The sequence below is a fragment of the Heptranchias perlo genome, chromosome 17, assembly GCF_035084215.1.
Source record: "Heptranchias perlo isolate sHepPer1 chromosome 17, sHepPer1.hap1, whole genome shotgun sequence".
Taxonomy (NCBI): domain Eukaryota; kingdom Metazoa; phylum Chordata; class Chondrichthyes; order Hexanchiformes; family Hexanchidae; genus Heptranchias; species Heptranchias perlo.
The window spans coordinates 15,055,141-15,079,955 of NC_090341.1; the positions used below are offsets into that span (position 1 = coordinate 15,055,141).

General features: G+C 42.7%; 2 protein-coding genes across 2 annotated transcripts in view; one reads left to right on the top strand and one right to left on the bottom strand.

Moving 5' to 3' along the window:
* Positions 1–24,815, bottom strand: part of arpc4l (actin related protein 2/3 complex, subunit 4, like) — a 449,372-nt gene that overhangs the window by 129,500 nt on the left and 295,057 nt on the right. The window lies entirely within an intron of this gene.
* Positions 1–24,815, top strand: part of camk1b (calcium/calmodulin-dependent protein kinase Ib) — a 158,389-nt gene that overhangs the window by 77,624 nt on the left and 55,950 nt on the right. The window contains exon 3 of the mRNA XM_067998561.1: positions 12,713–12,844. Coding sequence (XP_067854662.1) covers positions 12,713–12,844 — 132 coding nt within the window. The remainder of the gene's footprint in view (positions 1–12,712; positions 12,845–24,815) is intronic.

Genomic DNA, 24,815 nt, shown 5'->3' on the forward strand with positions numbered 1-24,815 from the left:
AATACTGCAAATGCTGGAAATCCGAAAACAAAAACAGAAAAAGCTGGAAATACTCAGCTGGAAATACTTCACTAACTCTGCACTCAAAGTCCAAGTAACCTTCAAATATATGTTCTACGTCTGAGCATTTTAAAGACATGTTAGCCGTTGCTCAAATATTTGAGCACGAAACCTAGGCCCACACTCCAGAGCAGTACTGAAGGAGTGCTGCACTGTCTGAGATGCCATCTGTCGGATTAAACGTTAAACCGAGGTCCCCGCAGGTGGACGTAAGATCCCATGGCACTATTTAGAAGAGCAGCATGGGGATTTCTCCCCGGTGTCTTGGCCAATATTTATCCCTCAACCGTCACAACCAAAAACAGATTATCTGTTCATTATCACATTGCTATTCGTGAGACCATGCTGTGCGCAATATTGGCTGCCGTGGTTCCTACGTTGAAAGAAAGACTCGCATTTATACAGTGCTTTTCATGACCGTAGGATGTCCCAAAGTGCTTTACAGCCAATGAAGTATTTTTGAAGTGTAGTCACTGCGGCTACACTTCAAAAGTGCTTCTTTGGCTGTGAAGCGCTTTGGGACATCCTGAGGTGGTGAAAGGTGCAATGTAAATGCAAATTCTTTCTCTTTCTTTTCTGTTTGCATGAATAGTGAAGTTTGTGCACATACAATGCAGAGCTGATTGTATTGTGAGTATCTTAATACCTATTATTTCTCAAGGTAAAAGTATAGTTTTGATTTTCTTTTAAATGCACAGGTTGCTCAGTTCTAGCATATCCTTCAGTTTTTCTTCAACTTTTAGATGGGATTATGTAAGGTGGCTCTGTGCTCACTGACCACTTGCATATAATCAATCGATCATACATGAGCTGTATTACCATACCATTTCTTATTTCAATGTGGAATATTATAATCTACTTGTTATAGGCAGGATTTATTAAAAATAGCTGCTTAGTAAGTGGGGACTATGATAATGAAGAACAATTGTGTTGTCTAAGTTACCCTAGATCCTTATGTTATGGGCTGTCTGCCCAGATGCATCTTGGAAGCTGTTGAGTGTCTGTTTTCCCAATCTGGTGTTCTGCAATGGAACCAGCATTACATCATAGAAGTGAAGATCTAAATGAGTGCCAGGCACATTGATGCAGCATTTTCCTGGCTTCTCTATGAAGTAGCAACAGATCTTTCAGATTTCCTCCACCTCCTCGCCTCCATTTCTCTTCCTCCTTGTGCTGGAGTATGGTTCCATAGGGGCCGGCTACAACAACAACTTGCATTTATATAGCGCCTTTAACGTAACAAAACATCCCAAGCTGCTTCAGAGGAGGGTAATTGGACAAAAATTGACACCGGGCCAAAGAAGAAGACATTAGGACAAGTGAACAAAAGCTTTGTCAAAGAGGTAGGTTTTAAGAAGGGTCCTGTAGGAGGAGAGAGATGCATTTACATGCATCTGGGCAGACAGCCCATAACATAAGGATCTAGGGTAACTTACACAACACAATTGTTCTTCATTATCATAGTCCCCAGGAGAGGTTTAGGGAGGGCATTCCAGAGCTTAGGGCCTAGACTGCTGAAGGCACGGCTGCCAATAGTGGGTTGAAGGAAGCGGGGGGATGGACAAGAGACCAAAGTTGGAGGAACGCAGAGTTCTTGGAGGGTTGTAGGAGGTTACAGAGATAGGGAGAGGCGAGGCCATGGAGGGATTTGAACACGAGGATAAGAATTTTAAAATGGAGGCATTCAGGGACTGGGAGCCATTGTAGGTCAGCGAGCGCAGTGTGAACGGGCTTGGTGCAAGTTAGGATACGGGAAGCAGTGTTTTGGATGAGCTTAAGTTTCTGGAGGTTGGAAGATGAAGGCCGGCCAAGACAGCCGCCCTCTGGTATATCATACAAGTGGTTTCTCTGCATGTGTGGGCTTAAATGGCAAATGCTGGCAGGGTGTTAAAACATAGCAGGTATCAGAGCTGAGCTGGATCCTGTTCTCGCCAATGTCTACACATGCATACTTTCCAGCAGGAGTCTCAGGAGTGATCAAGGTAGGAATCCGGTCTGATTTAATTTTGCTTTCCAGTAGGGACACTGAGGTCAGTTGTAATGTTCCCAGTGTCACTCTAGCTGATAGCTAACTCAGCGCAGACCAGGAATTAATCTGGCACCACCTTGCACTCAGTGCCCCGATATTTATTTATGGGGAAGTGGGTGGGGGGTCATGTCGTAGTGGTCGGGAAATGCAGGTAATGCCGAATTTAACGGCAGGACCTCATTTGAATTTTTTTTCCCGTTTCCCGACTGGCAGCCGGCCAGATTGAGAGGCTGACTGGACGTCGGGCTGTAAGGCCCGCGCTGGAAGGCTGCAGCCTGGAAGGGAAGGAGAGATCGCAGGTTGAGGGGCAATCGTGGGTCGGCAGGGAGATCATTGGGGGGGGGGGGGGGGGGTGGTGCTGTGGCGGTTTGAAGAGATCGTGTGGGGCAGTTGGAGGTCGGGGGGAGATCGTGGAGGGGCTTAGGATCGTGGGGAGGGAGGCCACTTTTGGGGAGGAAAGCAGGTTTGCTTGAGGGGCCAGAGGGAAGCATTCCTGCTCCTCCTGGACCAAAAGCAGTGCTGTAAAGGCACTTACCTGCTGGATCCGGCTGTCCTCACCTCCCTTCAGCTGTCTGGATTCCCGAGCCCTGGAAAACCTGGCCTGCAGCTGTTAAATCTAAAAGTCTGTTAAAATTTGAGACATGCAGCCTCATTAGCATATTTAAATAACCAACCCACCTCTCGAGCAGGTTACCCGCCTGCCCCCTCGATCCACCCCAGTTAAACCAGAGATAGGTGCGCTCGGGGTGGATTGGGGTTGGGATTCACATTTTTGAAAATTTAACTTGCCCCTCTGACACCCATTGTGGGAGTTAAAATTCCCCCCCTATGGCTCAGTTGCATGTCTGAACCTTTGTGCGAGCTCTACAAACTTTTCAATTGAAGAAACTGTACACCAGGTCAGCAGGTAAAGTGTTGCTTGCTTGCTATTGCTGCATACGTATATTGGTATTAATTTCTAATGGAATCAGGCGACTGATAATTTCTGTCCCCTCAGTGACATGTTGGAGTGATAGGGACAGGAATGTTGTGAAGCATGGTTAGACCAACCAGTGTTAAAGATCTATCAAACGTATTATTTTGGCACGGTTCTCTAGAAAAGAATGATTTACTGTGTCCAGTTGTCCTTGGGGAAAGCTTATGGTTGTCATAATATTGGTTTCCAGGGAAGCAGGTTGTGCATAATATCCTGTCTCTCGGGTGGGTTCATGAACCACAGGTCAACATTTTTTTTAGAAAAGTAGATTTACATGCTTGTTTTCAATTTTGGTGATTTCTTAATCAGCTTAAAATAGAACTGGCTAAGCATTTCTATTCTTATTCTTTTGGCTGAAGTGAAGGCTTCTGTCACAGTTATCTCATTCTCCTGGTGTAGGCCATAAGATCGTAGTCCACAATCATTTGAATTCACAAGTCTGAGAAATGTTGCAGTGAAATGAAGCTCCATTTTAGGCAGCATTTCAAAGTCAGAATGGAATTATGTTAGTTAAGGCTGTCTGTCTGTCAATGCGCACTGAAAGAAAAGAAGGGACTTGCATCTCAACTTACTGTGCAAAGAACTACTGGCACAGATGCACATCCTGCCACTTTGAGGTGAAGTGCAGTCTCTCACTTTCACCCACACCCCACTCAACGATCTCACGTTCATGTAGAAAATTACAGAATATTTTCCGTGTCACACTAGTTGGAGTTTTGTGCTTGTTTCCACTATTCCAGAGCTGGCTTGGGTGGAGTTATCTTCACCATTGTTTGTACCTTGAGCAATTCCAGATGCTGTGAAGTGAAGACGTAGCCTCATTGCATTAATATTAAATTCAAAATACTGAGATGAAATTTAGGAGCATCTTTTAAGTAAACGCATAGCAAATGTTAATGGACTCAACATTTGGGTGGGTATCTACAATTGGATGGGGGGTAACTGGAAAGCAATTACTTGCACTTTCCATAGAGGCAGCCACATTGAAGGTTAGGGATTTGCTGTCAACAGTTTTTAATGTAAACTTGAGGCAAGAAGTCAATTATTGGAGATAGTTTAGGAAAAATTAATTTGGCTTTTGTATCTAAAGTTAGTTCTATTATGGTGAAATTACAGCACTGGTGAGGCTTAGCAGTATTGGAGGGTGGGGTGATGCAGTGGGTTTCCACACTATCCTTTCATGTTGGAGGCCAGGGTTTGAATCCATCCAGGCTGAAGGAATAGAAGTCTTTTCTCTGGTTGAAAGGATATTTTGTGAAATTAACCTAGGATGTTTCGTATTAGTGCAAAGCAATTTTGGTTTTGTCCCAATGCTAAACTTGTGTATTATAAATTGGGTGTCGAGGCCTGAACTGACTTCAAGGTGAAGCACAGCGAGCCTCCTTCAAGGGAGTCTCCACCCACTTTGCTCCAGTGCCGAGTTGGGGCCCCCTTCCAGATTCATTCTGCATTTATACTATAACAGTTGTAGTGTGAATGTACTGCAGATAGTCTCAATCCAGTTCCTAGTAGGTGTGGGCCGACAACACACAGATGCCTGTAATTTGGTACTGAATCGGCAATCTGCCTCCGGCCACAAGGATGGCCAGCCTGAGAAATGGAAATTTCACCTGGGTGCAGTGTAAGTTACTCCTCTAAGATCATGATGAGGGCACTTTATCTGGGCAGAGTACTCTTCATCTAACCTGTGATATATCTGCCCTAAAGTGCTTCATGCTAATAAGCAGTGCCTTAGATGTAAAGTGCTCGATCCCCCAATACTTAAATTCTTCACCTTAGTGAACAGCAAAAAAAAAATGTTAACCGGTGGCCCTTGTTTCCAGTTTTATCAGCTAATTTGACAAAAACTCCAAAACACGACTCGTGGTGCCATCATCCTTCCTGAATGTTTGCGCAACCTTAAACCGACAGTGTGCAGCTTCTGTGTCCTGTTTGGCCCTGAGCTGAGCTTCAAATCCTACATCCTATCTATCACAAGACCATCTATGTCCTTTACCTCACCCCAGTGCTGTGGAAAACCTCATCCATGCTTTCATCGCCTCCATCCAGGCTTGGTTTCTCCGACACTCTCATCGCCAGTCTCCCAAGTTTTGTTCTACGTGAACAAACTGTCCAAGATTTTGCTGTCTACATCATTCCTGTTGCCTTCACGCCCTGTTGCCAATCTCCTTTTGGCTCCCTGCATTGAATTCAAAATTCTCACATAAAAACCCCTCCACGGCCTTGCTTCTTCTTACCTTTTCCACATGTGCTGGTCTGCTGCCTACTCTCCTGACTCTATCTCATTTGCATCCTCTCAAACATTACTCCACCTTCAGTGGCAAAGGCTTCATCTTTCTTACCCCTATACTCTGAAATGTTTTCTCTTAAACCCCTCTGCCCTTGCTGCCTATCTCCCTTTCTTTGAAAGTGTTTTAAAGGAGTCGTTTTGGTGAATAGCATAGATACATTTAAGGGGAAGCTAGGTAAACACAGGAGGGAGAGAGGAATAGAAGGTTATGCTAATAGGGTTAGATGAAGAGGGTGGGAGGAGGCTCGTGTGGAGCATGAACATCGGCATGGAGCAGTTGGGCCAAATGGCCTGTTTCTGTGCTGTAAATTCTGTGTAAAACCTACTGCTTTGATAACTCCCCTAACTCCCCTCATACCCCAGCATGATGCCTGTTTCATGTCTCTGAAATGCTTTGGATATTTACTACGCTAAATAAATGCAAATTGTTGGGTGACATGGGAAACAGCAAGGACTTGACATGGTGCAGGATGAACTACTAAACAATATATGGAATATTGAAATCCTAGAGATGATCGCTATCATGACAACAACATCTAACGTTTGTACTCCGTCATTCTACAACGAAACATATAGGAAGTAATTTTAACTTTAGGCAATGGTGTAAAATGGGCGTGATCAGATCAGCTCAGCTGCCCGTTCTACATCTCTCCCAATTCTCATTTCCATTGAAGGCCGCTGACTCGCTTTCAGCTGTTTTACACCATCGCACAGTCAAAATCTACCCCCTGGTATTTTAAGAATTGAGTGATGTGTAGAAGTAGGAAGATTTTTGGCAACATTGAGCAGTCAGTTTGTCAGCTTCTTCATTCTATCACAAATGTCATTGGGAGCTGTCAAAAAATATCTTCAGTCTGCAGATCAATCTAAGTAATTGATTTCTGGTATGATTTAAAAGAATCTCTACTTTATTCTATCCTTTTTCTGAAGTCTTGATTAATGTTTGTGTATGGTGAGGAGAGACAGATACTTGTTGAAAAATATGGCACAGAGGTTGCATAAAATTCTATCTTCAAAAGCCAGTCTATCTCTCTATCTCTCTATCTATCGACCTATCTATATTGATCGATCGATACACCTGAAGTGCTGCAACCTACAGGGCTACGGACCAAGTGCTGGAAAGTGGGATTAAGCTGGATAGCTGTTTTTCAGCAGGCGCGGACGTGATGGGCCGAATGGCGTCCTTCTGTGCCCTAACTTTCTATGATTCCTTACTTGGGCATCACCATTCCATGACCAACAGTCACCTTGCAGCTGCACACTTTTGTCACTAGATGGAGCTTCAGAAGCTGCTGATCCCCCACACCTATACCTACAGCATCACTACTGCACTGAGGGAAATTTCCTTTGTCTTGACTTTCTGTGGTCAAAGCCATGGGACACACTAGAACATGTTGCAACACCCTATTAAACTTTCCCTAATACGATGGATGTACAAAATGACTGGTATGGAGAGGTAGCAGGAATGGGATAATTATTCTGAAAAAGATCTGCAAGTGGTTGTTTTGCACCTACACAGCCAAGTAGAAAAGAATACTGAACTGACAGATGTGCTCACAGATTAAGGAATGGCTGTATCCATATGAGACTGTGGAAAGAGCACTTTCCACACTTCTCCCTAATATATTCCCTTCAGGCACTGAAGTTTACAGTGCAGAGATGAACTAATCTCGCCCAGCTCTTGGTACTGTCTCTATAGCCTTGTACCTTCTACCGGATTTATTCACTTTTCCCTTTTAAAAGGTGCAGTGGTCTCTGCTTCAACCACTGTCTGCCTCAAAAAAGCATCCACAGTCTTATTTTCTGATGGGCCAGTTTAAACACAAAGTGTAATCAAGTGTCTCCCCTTAAAGGTGCAATGCCACTAACATTTTCGCCAGTAGCTCACCCAAACTAATTTTTTTTAAAAACAAAATTATCTAAAATAACAAATGAAATAAAAGCACTAAGATCTAGAAAAATCAAATCAAAAATTCCATGCAGTATTCAGTGCTCACAGATGACATCCAGTGAACTAGTGGACACTGCCTGTTGGTGTTCAGTAGTCACCCAGGTATGAACTATGGCTCGAAAAGTGAACAAACTGTTGGGAGAAACCTGCCAGACATCCTGGACGTAAAAGATGGCAAACTTAGCTAGGCCCCAGAGCAAACCCACAGCAGGTCCTCTGATCTTGCCCAAAGTTCAGGATGACCTAAAATAAACATGGTCAGGGAAAAATTAAACCAAAAGAAGCAACCTTGATATCCAAGGGTAAAATGCAACATCCTGGAACTTGGCTGTTCTCACGTAAGTATCTAAAATTATACCCTCCGAATCAAATAATGGACCATGTGGGCAGCAATAACATCCAATGAAGTGACATAGTAAGATAAATCTCCTCGCTTCTGGTTTCTTGCCCAAATTGATGCGACCTTATCTGATATTTTTGCCTGTTCAGATTAAAGTCTGGCCTTGTCTTTTATGATGGGCTTTGACCATTATTCTGCTTATTTAAGTGATGTGCTTAATTGCCTACTTAAATATTTAGAGAAGCCAACTTCTAAGCACCCTGCCTATTTGTAAGAGCACTGATCTTATCGCTCAGATAAGGAATTCTTAACCTGGCTGACCAGAGAAAGAAAAGTTTGATATTGGAAGGCTATTTCTCTTAACAACTGTACTGCTGTTACAAGCTGAATGCATGCTATATAATTCAGCATCAATATTAAAATTATTAAACCAGAATTTGACTATGCCAGTAGTCTGGTGATGTTTCCTTATGAAGTTTGCACGGTTGAGGTCTAAAGGATGATGTAGCAGCAACACCTACACGATTACTGCTTTTGTCTTATCTGTAGCACTAGCACAGTACAAGTATGCCTTTCTCATGCATATTTGTACAAGTGCATTCACTAAGGATAGGCATCTGTCTCTGCCATTTATGTATGTTCGTCTCTCATTGTCTCTCTCATTCTCATATTGTCTCTGTCTCATTGTCTTTCTAATTTTCCCTCTTTCTCTCATTCTCTCTCTCTCTCTCTCTCTCTCTCTCTCTCTCTCTCTCTCACATTCTCTTTCTTTCCCTCTCATTCTGTCTGTGTCTGTGTCTGTCTCTTCAGCCCCCCCCCCCCCCCCATGCACCCACATGCGCATTGTGCACTATAACCCTGAACTAGCAATGCCCAGTTCCAGACAATGTTACAGGCTTTCACTTCTCTTAAATGCTCCACCACACTTCTCCCTAATATATTCCCTTCATGCAAATAAACTTTCTGACTGTTCATTTGGTAAACTACTTTGGTAGAAAGTGTCTCTGGGGATACCAACTCTTTACTTACAAATTGAACAGTCACCTCGTTTTAATATATTAATAGTGCACATTGTCTCTTCAGTGCGGCTTCTGCTAATTTGAGTCTGCTGCTTGCCCTTGGGTTTTTCAAATAGATTTCTCCACATTTGTTTGTTCCCCCTACACATTGCAAAATGTTCTTTTGTGTTCTGAGTAGCATGGTGTACTCCGTGAAGGTAAAGATTTTAACCTTTCGTTCTGACAATTATAGTTCCCTCATAAACATAGATAAGAGGGTGGCAGTTTTTTAAAAAGTAGGTAATACATTGAAGAGCCAAAAATTTGCATTCCTCCCACATAGCCATGTTAGGCCATGAATGAGGCAGTAATCTAGTAGGCATCTACATTTTCTTAGAAAACTTGTTGCAACCAATTATAAAACTGCCTACTAACCGAAATTATGGTCAATTACAATTGGAGTTTCACTTTCAGAACCAAGATACTTGAAGAATTAAAAAGAATACACAGAAAAGCAACACCTTACTTGTTTTCATTTGGGCAAATTAGTCTTCTGCCAGGACAACTTTATTGTGAACAAAGAATGTTGCTATTTTATGGAGCATCCACATTGCTGAAAATTAGTTAAAAGAATGGTCAGTTGGGGTCAGCATACACGCAGTAATGCAATATATCTCCATAGTCCTATGTGTGAAACGTGAGTCCCAGGGAGTATGTTGATTTAAGCACTGGTAATAGATTTTTCCAGCTGTTTTGTCCCCTCATTCAAACAGAGGTGGATAGAACATTATCGAGGGGCTTGGCACCAAACTTGTTGCAGCTTCTTTCATTGCATGCCATGAATCGTCAGTCTGAGTAACCAGCTCTGTCCCTCCCTGTGGAATACAATTTCTTTGTATCACTGGTACACAATTAATTTTATGTTTTACTGCTTTGGCAATCCCCATGAACCTCTTTCTGGATGAGATTTGAGATGGAGCAAGAGTGAGGACCGATGGTCCTTCCCTTCATTCAGAAATTGAGTGTTCTTTTTGTCTGACAACCAGAATGATATTTTATCTAAAACCCATGAATCTGAGGCATCCTACACAATACAGGACACTACAAGAGGTGCATGCGCAATGCAGACTTTGCAAGCAAATATACACTTGTATTGCTCTGTGGTAAAACAGTTGGAATTCGACCCTACCTGACCAGGTTACCACATATATTTATGCATTTGAAATATTTATGTTCTTAGATATACAGCAAGAGATTTGAATCTTGCTGTGGGTCAGATAACCAAATGGGAGGACAAGCAACAGGAATCCATCAAGAGCAATTGACATCGATAATTGCATCTTCTGATTTTCAGGATTTTTTTTTCCTGAATTCAGATTGAAAGTAAAACAGAATATTTGTAATCAAAAAACTTTGGAGTTTAATCACCAAAAATATTTTCGAAAGTACATATTGCTTATTTTAAGTGAGTAAATGCTTTTGACAGTTTTCAGAAAGTCCAATACCTAAAGGAGTTCACTTGCACAATTCGGTGCATCGTTGGTGTCTCCGGCCCCTTGGAATTTTGCTCAATTTTCAGTATGTGACCTTTTTACTGAAGGTGTGTTCTATGTTGATGCTGCCATTGAAGAGAAGATCAGTACTCCTTGTGGCCAACTTGGAAAGCAGCCACATTTGTTGCACTAGAATTAGTGTATGCCAGATTTGATTGGATTTAACCCTAGGAATTCATCTTTCAAGGAGTAATTATCTGGCTTAATCCTAAAAACAGGTGGCTTATCAAAGTAAAGGGAAGGCGTCATCTAGGCTGCCTGTAATGATCAGTTCCACTTTCCTTGAATGAATTACTTTTACTATTTAAAGATATTCAAACAGCAATTCTCTCCACTCCCCCTACCCCCACTATGTAGGGCGATTGTTCTTGGTTGCTCTAGGATTAAAGTGGGATGCAGATTTGCTTCAGGTCAGACGGAAATGAAATGAAATTGGCCAGAGGGTGAATAGCTGTGAAGGAGGGTTAACCACATTCAGACTGCCCCTTTCCCCTGTCCCATGTATTTAAATGAATGGTGTTGATAGCAGATTGTTACAGCCTGGTTTATCTTCATGAGTCACCCAAAGGCTGACCAGGTTTTTATAACTAGAATGTCCATTAGGTGAAGGACTCAAACCCTTGACCTCAAGCACTGCAATTCCTGTAGTCAGAAACTACCTGGCCAATCACAGAGTAAACCTGAGGTCCCTGAGATTCTCAGAAAATTGGAAAGGGAACTGCAGCTTTTACTATGTGATACATTGGTATAATCTCATGATACTAACCGCTTCATTGCACAGACTTTTCAGATCGGTACGTCACAAAGAACCAGAGGTGCTTTTTAATGAGTGGTATGGATTCTGGATTTTATTGCAGGAGAAACTTAGTGATTTATGATGAGCATTCCAGAATGGTTTATGCTGCAATGGTGGCAGCAAAGCAAATTTATTGCACAAGATTCAAGTAAGATTTTAATTTGCTGTAATGTCCCACTTCAACATGAAATGTGGATGTGAGTTAATTGTAACTATAAATAGATGGGACAAACATTAATGTGAGCCAGTATTACGTGTGTGAATTCGTGCAGTACTTGTGCTACTTCTAAACTTGATCAACAGCTGTGTGGCAGTGTTCACTCTCAATCAACGTGATCGCTCCTTTCCAATCATTTATCTGCTAATGGGATAAAGGCCATGCTGGTTCAGTAGAGTTACATTAAACAGTTTGCCTCGTTTTTATACACCGTCTAGAAATTACTGTTTGCAATGTTAGCATACGAAAGCCCAACGCCCTTTTACGACATTCAGCATTACTACAGCATTGAGTGTTTATCCGCTAATATCACCAAATGGTAATTTCCATGCCAGTATCTTAACAACACATCTCCTACTGTCACAACAGTGGTTAGGCAGTTGTCTGTTGTGTTTACACAACTGTAGAGAAGTTGGATAATTCTCGCTAACTTCATGTTACACTTGCGGTACATGAACTCTGATTTTCAGCTCTGAAACTAAAGGATGCATAAAAAGAATAATGCAAATGTGAACATAAATTAATATTATTTTGAAGACACTTTTTCTCCTGAAGGTGGTGACTCATGTTGGGTTCCACCAGCTGTGGTGCTTCACCCAAGCGACCATTTTGTAATGTGTGAATGGACAGTCATTGTGTTTGGGCTATTCAACTGTGGGATGTCATAACAGCCCAATCGCCCAGCGTTCATACAAATGTACTTTTCAGGAATAGGAACCACGGCATTTTTTGGTCTTCCTCCATTCCTATCCCAGGGATACTGAAGCCAATTTTAATTGCTCCAATTAAAGCCCTCTTTAGAATTTGGCCTTGTAAGAGTGGACATTGTGGCTTGCAGTGGCTTCTTCCAATCACTTAGCCTGCCAGCTGCAAGGCTGCCTCATAGAATCATACAACACAGAAGGAGGCCATTCAGCCCTTCATGCCTGTGCCAGCTATTCAATTAGTCCCACTCCCCTGCTCTTTCCCCACAGTCCTGCAAATTTTTCCTTTTCAAGTATTTATCCAATTCCCTTTTGAAAGTTACTATTGAATCTGCTTCCACCACCCTTTCAGGCAGTGCGTTCCAGATCATAACAACTCGCTGTATTTTTAAAAAAAACAAATTCTCCTCATCTCCCTCCTTGGTCTTTTGCAGTTATCTTAAATCTGTGTCCTCTGGTTACTGACCCTCCTGCCAGTGGAAACAGTCTCTCATCTAATCTCCAGAATTGTATAATTTCCCTGTGGGTTTTCCCTCCAGCCAGGCCCAATACTTCTAAATATAGAGCATCAAATACGTTTCATAAGTCTCACTCTTGACACCCCTGCTTGAATGTCACACTCATGCCTCATGATTGGGTGTCATAATTGGGTGAGTTTTCTGGTGGCTGGATGACTAACTAGCGATCTGTTAGGATTCAGTCTTTGTATTTTATCCCATAACACGATAGTGTGTCAAACAATTAATGATAGCACTTGACTGCTATAGAGTGACTAACATGTCTGCCTTTTCTTTTCAGGGGTGCATTCTCTGAAGTGGTCCTTGCTGAGGAGAAGCGGACTCAGAAACTCGTCGCTATTAAGTGTATCCCCAAGAAAGCTCTGCAAGGGAAGGAGAACAGTATTGAGAATGAGATTGCTGTCCTTAGGAAGTAAGTAGTGAGGAATGTGAGTATAAGAAAATGAAAATGGGGCGGGGGGGTGGGGGAATGATCTGTTTCCAATTACAGTCCAGTTTAGAAAAGTGCATTCCTCTGCCAATTATAATTTTGATCCAAGTATGAAAAATCTTGGCAAATTGGTTATTTTGGACATTTATCAGGATTACACTGTCCAGATCTGTCTGCTTTCATTCAGCTAAGAAAGTGAAAGGTGGCATTTTAGCATTGGGTCCAAAAAAGACCTATTGTTTGAATTTTTCCATTTACTTGGAGAGCGTCGCAGGTTTTTTCCAGTCAGTTTGCTGCTGCATAATTTGCTCTTCATTATAAAAAGATACTTGCAAAACCTTACCAGTGGCGTGCTTTGGTTGGAGGGGTAGGTTGCAGTGGACCATTTTACATAGAGTGAGCAGGTACTACATTCACACTTGCTTGTAACTCATTTAGTGAGTCCCACCCTAGCTGCAAAGTGTGTATGGAAAGCAATCAAAATGGTGGGTTAATGTCCTTCAGTTATCCAATCTGTCAGTTTGGCAACACACTCAAATCCCACCATGGCCTCACCCCTCCATATCTCTGTAACCACCTCCAGCCCGACAACCCTCCCAGATCTCTGCTCTCCTCCAATTTTGGCCTTTTGTGTATCCCTGATTTGAATCACTTCACTATTGGTGGCCGTGCTTTCAGCAGATAAGGCTCTAAGCTTTGGAATTCCCTATCTAAACCTCTCTACCTCTTTCTCCTCATTTTAAGGCGCTCCTTAAAACCTATCTCTTTGACCAAGTTTTTGGTCACCTGTCTTAATATCTCCTTATGTGAATCGGTGTCAAATTTTATTTGATACCACTCCTGTGAAGCCCCTTGGGGTGTTTTACTATGTTGAAGGTGCTATATAAATGCAAGTTGTTATGTTACAATTTGGGTCTAGCTATTTTGGCATAACTGTAAAAGTATGGGTGTTGTAGATGACGCAGCATTATTGTATCCTGTTATGTTGCCATGGCATCTAATAGCCCAATGTTCCTTTTGTTCTTCAATGCATTGTTTTGTAAGTAACTATAGCTGAAATCATAGTGGGGTGGATCTCCCTAGAGTCTTGCAGGACCATAGAGGATCTCACTAATACTAACACCATGGGACGTTTTTCTGCATTAAAGATGCTTTATAAATGCAAGTTGTTTAAACCCACACATTTTTTAACTTTTTATTTTAATTTGATCTCAAGATGTAGGCGATGCTGGCAAAGTTGCATTTATTGCGCATCCTTAGTTTCTCTGAGAAGATGGTGGTGGGCCTTCTCCTTGAACCACTTCAGTCCTTGTGATGGTGCTCCTGCAATGGTTGGGAATTCCAGGATTTTGACCCAAACCTTTAGGAAAACTTATGGCACAAGTAGAATTTGTTACTTCCTGTTGACACTTGCACATGTGCATGAAGATCAGAGAATTGAAGTTGGGCATTTCTGTGACATAATTACTTGTCTTGAGTACTCGATGTGACCACCTGCTGTCCATACTCCATCGTCTAATGTGGGATTTGAAGTCCTTTCCCAACCATCCCAAGTCAGGATTCTCCCTGTTACCTATTTCCTCACATGGTGAATTCCTCCATGAGTTATTGTCTGGTTCACCAAACTCTACTGGTGGGGGGCACACACACCAGCAGGTATTTGGCTGAATTTTGCAATGATGGAGATTTCAGATCTTGTGTATTCCCTAATGTAAATACCATCTGTCCAGATTAGGAAATTTCACTTCTACCATACTCAACTGGATACTATAAGAGTGGCAGGTAGTATTGCAGGCTTTACAGTTGGGAGAGGTAAGCATCAAGGGATTTTCCCATGTGAGGGAGTGAGTGGTAGAGTAGTCGTCCTGCCCTACGGGATGGTGGAAGGGAAGGTAGGATTGTAAAATGGTTGAGAAGGTAGGATGATGTGAGGAAAGAATATATCTAGAGGGATTTCAGAGATACAGAGAGAAGGGAAAATCTTGGAGATTTGGAGAGGACAGGCAGGGTTTAAGATGTGAAGTGGAGAGGTGGATGTTGACATTGCACACTTTGGAGGTGAACATACGAAATTGACAAGCAGGAAAAGACCAGCTGGTTCTCATAGATTATGGCCAGAGCATCATGACTAGACACTTTCTCCTTTCCTCTCCCCACCGCCACTCCAAAGAAGAGTGCGAGGTCTGTCTTGTAAAATCCATATCACCTTCCAAGCTGTGAAAAGTTATTAGCATTTTTTTTGGGAGTAAAATGATCTTCTGCACTTTAATAATTAGCATGTTATCTTAGAAAGGGTAATGTGCTATGAAAAACTTATCTATATTATCTATACTCTTGTGATGGATTTACACTCTATTATGTATCCAGAGAGTTGGTAAGAATGTATGTGGCGAGAGGGCTGAGAGATGCAGTGCAAAATAGCATACTGCAGTTTGGATTGGCTTGGGACAGCTATTCTTTTCTCGTTGAAATGTGGACATTTTGTTTTTTATTGCTCCATGGGTGTCAATGTTCAGAAGTCATCTCTATGCTATTGCACCAGGAAATGGCAAGAACTGGCTTGATAAATTGAAAGATCGGAATGAGATTCATGCATCAATCCTTTGAAGGACAGAATAACAAAATATGAGGTTATCAGTAGTTTCAGATCCTTACTGATCCACAGAATATTTAACAAGTGATAGATTACTGGAAGTGAGACAGAAAGCAGTAACCCAGCGGACACTAACCGAGACAAATGGTTAGGATGACATTGTAAGTGATGGTATTGATTTATACTTAAATTTAGATGAATAAAATGTTTCTAATGAAGCTTTTAGTTTATCTTTCAATCTTTTAAAATGGTTTCGCCATTATACAACAGGTATATACGGTAGTGAAAGGATCAAACAATGAGGATGCATAGAAGCCAAAGGTCATGTGTGACGTCTGTGCTTTCAGCTTCTATGGGGGTCATTTTAACCTAATTCGCCGGGCGGGAAACCCATGGGATCGGATGGAACTCCAGTTTTACACCCCATCCAATATTACTTTCCACTGACTTCATTGGAGAGTAATATCAGACATGGTATAAAACCAGTGTTGCATCCAATCCTGTCAGTTTCGCGACTGGCACGTTAGGTTAAAATTGCCCTTTATGTCTCGGCATAATGTTACAGGACACGCTAAAAAGCAGGAGCTGTAACTGAGAATACTCTGCCTAGGAGGTGGGCCTGTGGTACTGGGCTTTCCATGAGCTGGAGCTGCGGTGCTGGATATTCTGTTTTGATCAAAGTTTGTATGGAATAGCAGACCATTGAAATTCTTCCCTTTGACAAAGAATGTGTATTTCAAGAATAGCTTGTGCCTGTGTGTGCTGCAGCAGATAGGTTGAAGGTAATGTCGTAATCATTTTTTACATAGATTTTTAAAAGAAGAAACACCTTTTTAATTGATACGCTGTCTTAAATTATAACCTACAAAGAGAGAATGCTGAATTATGGTAATAATGGCATGTGCATGCAAAATGAGGTTCTGTTTATAGTCCTCTGAAGGAAACAGATCATTGTAATGGAGTATTACTTGGTTGTGGTAAAGAAACATTCCTGTGCCAAGTTTAAAGATATTTTAGTGGATTTAATTTATAATTGTATTTCTTCTTTAAATCCCTGTTAAATGTTCAATAAAGGAGATTTAATCTTGTGTATTAGTGGATTTGGCTACCTACCAAAAGGGTGCCCTGTTTTACTGAACATATGTTTGGGTGGGGAGGGAGAAGGAAAGGAGGAAGATTTTTGCAAACTATATTTCCAGGAATCTGTACAATGCATTTTGTCAGCGTTGTGTTGTGCCTCTTCACAATTTGGCTATCTTTCAATACTTGGAATGAATATTTTGATGATTTCTTGGAGCTGTTTAGCAATATCTGGAGATCCATTGCTGGATAAATGAATTTTCTTCCTCTATTTACTCATTCACTGAGTGAGATTATCGGAAGCATCTTCTCGTAGCAGTGTAGCTGAGTATCAGACAGAGTTGCCAAACTTTATAACCCTTATCGGGAGTTCCGATGCAGCGTCCGGTCGAGAGTTTCAAGGTTGCGATAAAGCAGAACAAGGGGAGTTAAGAGAGGTTAACTGTTTTTACCTTCTGCTGGAAGGGTTCTTGAGATTCGCTGCATTTCACATGAATTGCAAACATCAGGAAATTTTCAAATATTGACAACGTTGCAGACATTTCAATTGGTAAAGCTTAAAAAATTACAATTGAGAAAAAACGAGTGACTTTTTCTGTGCCAATCAAATATCCAGTTAGAACGATTAAATTTAGAGCACTGAAGGAGGCCATTTGGACCATCATGCCTGTGCTGCTGCTAGCCTTTCAACTGGAACGGTCTACACTAGTCCGATTTCCCTGCATGTTTTTATATTCTCCCTTTTCAAATGTTTATCCAATTCCCTTTTGAACGATGTTCTAGTCTCTGCATCAATAACCAATTGTATGAAAGCACTCCAAGTTTTCATGACCTAATGCAAAAAATATGCTTCTAATTTGTCCCTTCATTCTTCTATAATACTGATTCAGCACTGCCTTGCTACCAAATTTGCCAATCGGTGGCAACAGTCTATCACTATTGTCCTCAAAATATTTCAAATAATTTTGAAAACCTCTATTAGATCCTCCTCTTATCCTTCTCTGTTCCAGTGGGGAGAAAACATATTTTCAGGCTTTTTTCATAACTATAACCTTTCGTTGCTGTCATCATTCTAGTGAATCTTTAGAGTAAGCTTTTCCATGGCTCTAATGTCCTTCCTATAATGAGGTGCCCAGAATTTCATGCAATGTTCTAGCAGTGGTCTAAGCAATGTCTTGTACAAATTCAACATTTTATATTAATAGCCCTATGTTTAAAACCCAGATCCTCATTTGATGCTTTTTTTAACCTGCACTCCCAATTTTAAAGATCTAAGCATCTGCACTCCCAAATCTCTCATTTTCGCCATTCTGTTAAGAACCTTATAGTTCAAGTTACATTTCCTTTTACTGTTGTTTTTGCCAAAAAGTACTATTTAACATTTCTCTGCAATCAACTGTATCTGCATTGAAATTACAACATGGAAACAGGCCATTCAGCCCAACCAGTCCATGTTGATGTTATCCCCCACACGAACAATAGTCCTGATTTCTTGTGTGTACTCTGTTCCCCATATCTCTTTATTTCTCTTTCCCTCAACCACTATCCAACCTATTCCTAAATGTTGACATTGACTTTGCTTAAATCACTAACTCCAGTACTGCATTCCACAGCCTCACAACTCTGTTTAAAAAAAAATAATGTTCCATCCTGTCTTAAATCTCTCACATTTAATCACATATCTGTCATCTACCTGCACATTTTGTTAATCTGTCTGTCATCTGACAGTCTCTTATATTCTTCCTCTGTTTTAGAAAAAATCGTCCTTTCTATCCTAAATCTCTTACATTTAATCTTACATCTGCCATCCACCTGCATATTTTGTTAATCTGTCTGTCATCTGGCAGTCTCTTACATTCTTCCTCTCAGCTTGCTGTGCCCTTAATTTGGTATTTTCAACAAATTTAAATATCATTCCTCTACTGCCTGTGTCCAAATCATTTATATAAAAGACATCCCAGTACTGCACCCTGGGGTGCAGTACCACATACATCTGGTTCACTAATGTCCTTTAGGGGAGGAAACCTGCTGTCCTTACCTGGTCTGGCCTATGTGTGACTCCAGACCCACAGCAATGTGGTTGATTCTTAATTGCCCTCTGAAATGGCCTAGCAAGCCACTCAGTTGTAAAATCTCGCTAAAAAAAGTCATAATAAGAATAAAACCGGATGGACCACTAGGCACTGGACACGACAACGGCAAACCAAGCCCAGTCGACCCTGCAAAGTCCTCCTCACTAACATCTGGGGACTTGTGCCAAAATTGGGAGAGCTGTCCCACAGACCAGTCAAGCAACAGCCTGACATAGCCATACTCACAGAATCATACCTTTCAGCCAACGTCCCAGACTCTTCCATCACCATCCCAGGGTATGTCCTGTCTCATCGGCAGGAAAGACCCACCAGAGGTGGCGGTACAGTGATATACAGTCAGGAGGGAGTGGCTCTGTGAGTCCTCAACATTGACTCTGGACCCCATGAAATCTCATGGCATCAGGTCAAACATGGGCAAGGAAACCTCCTGCTGATTACCACCTACCGCCCTCCCTCAGCTGATGATTCAGTCCTCCTCCATGTTGAGCACCACTTGGAGGAAGCACTGAGGGTAGCAAGGGCACAGAATGTACTCTGGGTGGGGGACTTCAATGTCCATCACCAAGAGTGACTCGGTAGCACCACTACTGACCGAGCTGGCCGAGTCTTGAAGGACATAGCTGCCATACTGGGCCTGCGACAGGTGGTGAGCGAACCAACACGAGGGAAAAACTTACTTGACCTCGTCCTCACCAATCTACCTGTCGCAAATGCATCTGTCCATGACAGTATTGGTACGAGTGACCACCGCACAGTCCTCGTGGAGACGAAGTCCCGTCTTCGCACCGAGGACACCATCCAACATGTTGTGTGGCACTACTACCATGTTAAATGGGATAGATTCAGAACAGATCTAGCAGCTCAAAACTGGGCATCCATGAGGCGCTGTGGGCCATCAGCAGCAGCAGAATTGTATTCCAGCACAATCTGTAACCTCATGGCCCGGCATATTCCTAACTCTACCATTACCAACAAGCCAGGGGATCAACCCTGGTTCAATGAGGAGTGTAGAAGAGCATGTCAGGAGCAGCACCAGGCGTACCTAAAAATGAGGTGCCAACCTGGTGAAGCTACAACTCAGGACTACATGCATGCTATAGACAGAGCTAAGCGATTCCACAACCAACGGATCAGATCAAAGCTCTGAAGTCCTGCCACCTCCAGTTGTGAATGGTGGTGGACAATTAAACAACTAACGGGAGGAGGAGTCTCTGCAAACATCCCCATCCTCAATGATGGCGGAGCCCAGCACGTGAGTGCAAAAGACAAGGCTGAAGCGTTTGCAACCATCTTCAGCCAGAAGTGCCGAGTGGATAATCCATCTCAGCCTCCTCCCGATATCCCCACCATCACGGAAGCCAGTCTTCGGCCAATTCGATTCACTCCACGTGATATCAAGAAACGGCTGAGTGCACTGGATACAGCAAAGGCTATGGGCCCTGACAACATCCCAGCTGTAGTGCTGAAGACTTGTGCTCCAGAACTAGCTGCGCCTCCAGCCAAGCTGTTCCAGTACAGCTACAACACTGGCATCGACCCGACAATGTGGAAAATTGCCCAGGTATGTCCTGTCCACAAAAAGCAGGACAAATCCAATCCGGCCAATTACCGCCCCATCAGTCTACTCTCAATCATCAGCAAAGTGATGGAAGGTGTCGACGACAGTGCTATCAAGCGGCACTTACTCACCAATAACCTGCTCACCGATGCTCAGTTTGGGTTCTGCCGGGACCACTCGGCTCCAGACCTCATTACAGCCTTGGTCCAAACATGGACAAAAGAGCTGAATTCCAGAGGTGAGGTGAGAGTGACTGCCCTTGACATCAAGGCAGCATTTGACAAGTGTGGCACCAAGGAGCCCTAGTAAAATTGAAGTCCATGGGAATCAGTGGGAAAACTCTCCAGTGGCTACAGTCATACCTAGTACAAAGGAAGATGGTAGTGGTTGTTGGAGGCCAATCATCTCAGCCTCTGGACATCGCTGCAGGAGTTCCTCAGGGCAGTGTCCTAGGCCCAACTATCTTCAGCTGCTTCATCAATGACCTTCCCTCCATCATAAGGTCAGAAATGGGGATGTTCGCTGATGATTGCACAGTGTTCAGTTCCATTCGCACGCCCTCAAATAATGAAGCAGTCTGAGCCCGCTTGCAGCAAGACCTGGACAACATCCAGGCTTGGGCTCATGAGTGGCAAGTAACGTTCGCGCCAGGCAATGACCATCTCCAACAAGAGAGAGTCTAACCACCTCCCCTTGACATTCAACGGCATTACCATCGCCGAATCCCCCACCATCAACATCCTGGGGGTCACCGTTGACCAGAAACTTAACTGGACCAGCTATATAAATACTGTGGCTACAAGAGCAGGTCAGAGGCTGGGTATTCTGCGGCGAGTGACTCACCTCCTGACTCCCCAAAGCCTTTCCACCATCTACAAGGCACAAGTCAGGAGTGTGATGGAATACTCTCCACTTGCTTGGATGAGTGCAGCTCCAACAACATTCAAGAAGCTTGACACCATCCAGGACAAAGCAGCCTGCTTGATTGACACCCCTTCCACCACCCTAAACATTCACTCCCTTCACCACCGGCGCACTGTGGCTACAGTGTGTACCATCCACAGGATGCACTGCAGCAACTCGCCAAGGCTTCTTTAACAGCACCTCCCAAACCCGTGACCTCTACCACCTGGAAGGACGAGCAGCAGGCACATAGGAACAACACCACCTGCACGTTCCCCTCCATGTTACATACCATCCCGACTTGGAAATATCTCGCCATTCCTTCATCGTTGCTGGGTCAAAATCCTGGAACTCCCTTCCTAACAGCACTGTGAGAGAACAGTCACCACACGGACTTCAGCGGTTCAAGAAGGCGGTTCACCACCACCTTCTCGGGCAATTAGGGATGGGCAATAAATGCTGGCCTCGCCAGCGATGCCCACATCCCATGAACGAATTAAAAAAAAAATACAACCCACCAAGTTGAAAAGTATCTCTTTACCTCCACTCTTAGCTGCCTGTCTGCTAGCCATCGCTCTAACTATGCAGCTACATTCCCTTTAATACCATGTGCCTTAGTTTTCGTAACCAGTCTCTTATATGGGACCTTAGCAAACGCCTTCTGGAAATCCATATATACATCATTTATTATATTTTCTTTATCTGTACACTGTGATTTCCTCAAAAAATTCAATCAAGCACCACCTACCCTTTACAAATCCATGTTGTCTGTCCCCAATTAGCATGTGCCTCTGTGTTCACTAATGTCATCCTATATTGTAGATTGTACAGGATGGATTTTATCAAGTGTGTTCTGGGATGCACTTCCAAAATTGGCCTTAATAAGTTTAACCACAAACGAGTTAAAACTATTTGTCCTATAATTTCCTGGTTTATCCTTTTTTTTGCTCCTTTGTTGAACAGGGGTGTAATATTTGCTACCCTTCAGTCCGATAGCACAATTCCTTTTTCCAAAGAAAGTGCTGGTTAGTGTCTCCATAATCTCTTCCCCAACTTCCTTCTGTGATGCATACATTCTGCGCCTGGTGAATTTTCAATTTTTAGTTCCGTTAAGTATTAATATGGTGTTTTTTTTAATATTTATTTCCAGTAGTGGCTCTACCACATCGTCCTCAGGTACCTCAACACTGTTACTTTCATCTTGCTCTGTAAAAACTGATGCAAAATTCTTATTAAGCATCTCTGCCATTCCCTTATGCTCTAGTGCAAGGTGGCTCCTTTATCTCTAAGCCGTCATATTTCTCTCTGACTACTCTTTCACTTGTGCCCTTTATGTTAACTGCTACTAATCTTTCATACTCCCTCTTAGTCTTTCCTAATCTCTCTCTTTTGCTTCTCTCCATACTTCTTATAATTCTCATAGTTTTCGTTTTGTTTTTCTCCTATGTTTAACACTTGCCTATTTTTTAGCTCTAACCTCTCTATTAACCGAGCCCCACTATTTGACACAGCTCCCTTATTCCTAATCAAAATATATTTAACTGCACTTTATCCAACTCTCATTTAAATATCTTCCACTGCTGATCTGCTGCCTGAGCTGTCATTTTTGCAACCAATTAATCTGGGCTAGGCCCCCATTCATACCACTGAAATTTGCTCATTTGCAATCCAGCACCTTTTTGACTCCTTTTATTTTCAATGTAAGCTTAATTAGGTTTATGGTCACTATTTCCCAATGTTCAAGTCATTTAATTATTTTGCTTCATTAGCCAGAATGAGATCGAGCCCTCATCCTTCTTGGATAGGCAACATGCTAATTAAGGAATTAGTCCTAGAGCCACTGCAAGTACTCATCTCCCTCTTCCTCCCCTCCCAACCCCGACCATAAACTTTTGCCTTATCCCAGTCTACCCCAGAATAATTAAAATCCCCCATAACTACAACACTGCTACCACTGGAAAACTTCCTAAATTGCCGAGACATCTTTCTTTTTCTACGATTCGGTGGTTTACAGTCTACCCTCAATATGATAATGGATCCTTTACTGAGACAGACTGCCTGAGCACCAGTATCAAATCAAAACTTCTCTCTGTGTAATTGTGTCTTTAATAAAGTGGCCTCTCCTTCCTTTCTCTCTGGGAAGCCACAATGTACCTGATGTGCTTTTTTCTTTTTTTTTTCTTTTTCATCAAGGCACTGATTTGAGGGAAGCTTCTGGTTATCAAGCCATCCCAGTTAATGTTTTAGGTATAGACCCTTCGTCAGAACAGTTATAAAATAACCAAACTCTTAAAATGCATATTTTCTCAGCAAACCAAAAGTCATGGATATTAAATAATCTGTTTTATAATTCCTTCTATGACTCCTGCATGGTTTGGGGTACACAATACAAAATTTGTAACAAAATTAATACAAATTGTAATAACTTTCGAAGAGAAAAATGGAACCAGCTCTTAGCTATAATTATGGACTACACAGTCTTGCATCAAGCTGGAGAGTGTGTTTTTATTGTGAGAATTAAACACTCAAAACAAAAAAAAATATTAACCTAGCTTGTAAACTTCCTTTGTTAAGCCAGGGGATCAACCCTGGTTCAGTGAGGAGCGTAGAAGTGCATGTAGGAGCAGCATCAGGTGTACCTAAAAATGGGGTGCCAACCTGGTAACCTACAACACAGGACCACATGCATGCTAAACAGCGGAAACAGCATGTTATAGATGGAGCTAAGTGATCCCACAACTAACGGATCAAATCAAAGCTCTGCAGTCCTGCCACATCCAGTCATGAATGGTGGTGGACAATTAAACAACTAACAGGAGGAGGAGGCTCCGTGAACTGCCCCATCCTCAATGTTGGCAGAGCCCAGCACGTGAGTGCAAAAGACAAGGCTGAAGTGTTTGCAACCATCTTCAGCCAGAAGTGCCGAGTGGATGATCCATCTCAGCCTCCTCCCGAGATCCCCACCATCACAGAAGCCAGTCTTCAGCCAATTCTATTCACTCCATGTGATATCAAGAAACGGCTGAATGTACTGGATACAGCAAAGGCTACGGGCCCTGACAACATCCCAGCTGTAGTGCTGAAAACATGTGCTCCGGAACTAACGGCGCCTCTAGCCAAGCTGTTCCAGTACAGCTACAACACTGGCATCTACCCGACAACGTGGAAAATTGCCCAGGTATGTCTTGTCCACAAAAAGCAGGACAAATCCAATCCGGCCAATTACCACCCATCAGTCTACTCTCAATCATCAGTAAAGTGATGGAAGATGTCGTCGAAAGTGCTATCAAGCGGCACTTACTCACCAATAACCTGCTCACCGATGCTCAGTTTGGGTTCCGCCAGTACCACTTGGCTCCAGACCTCATTGCAGCCTTGGTCCAAACGTGGACAAAAGAGCTGAATTCCAGAGGTGAGGTACGAGTGGTTGCCCTTGACATCAAGGCATCATTTGACTGAATGTGTCATCAAGGATCCCTACTAAATTTGAAGTCAATGGGAATCGGGGAAAACGCTCCAGTGGCTGAAGTCATACCTCGCACAAAGGAAGATGGTAGTGGTTGTTGGAGGCCAATCATCTCAGCCTCAGGACATTGCTGCAGGAGTTCCTCAGGGCAGTGTCCTAGGCCCAACTATCTTCAGCTGCTTCATCAATGACCTTCCCTCCATCATAAGGTCAGAAATGGGGATGTTTGCTGATGATTGCTTAGTGTTCAGTTCCATTCA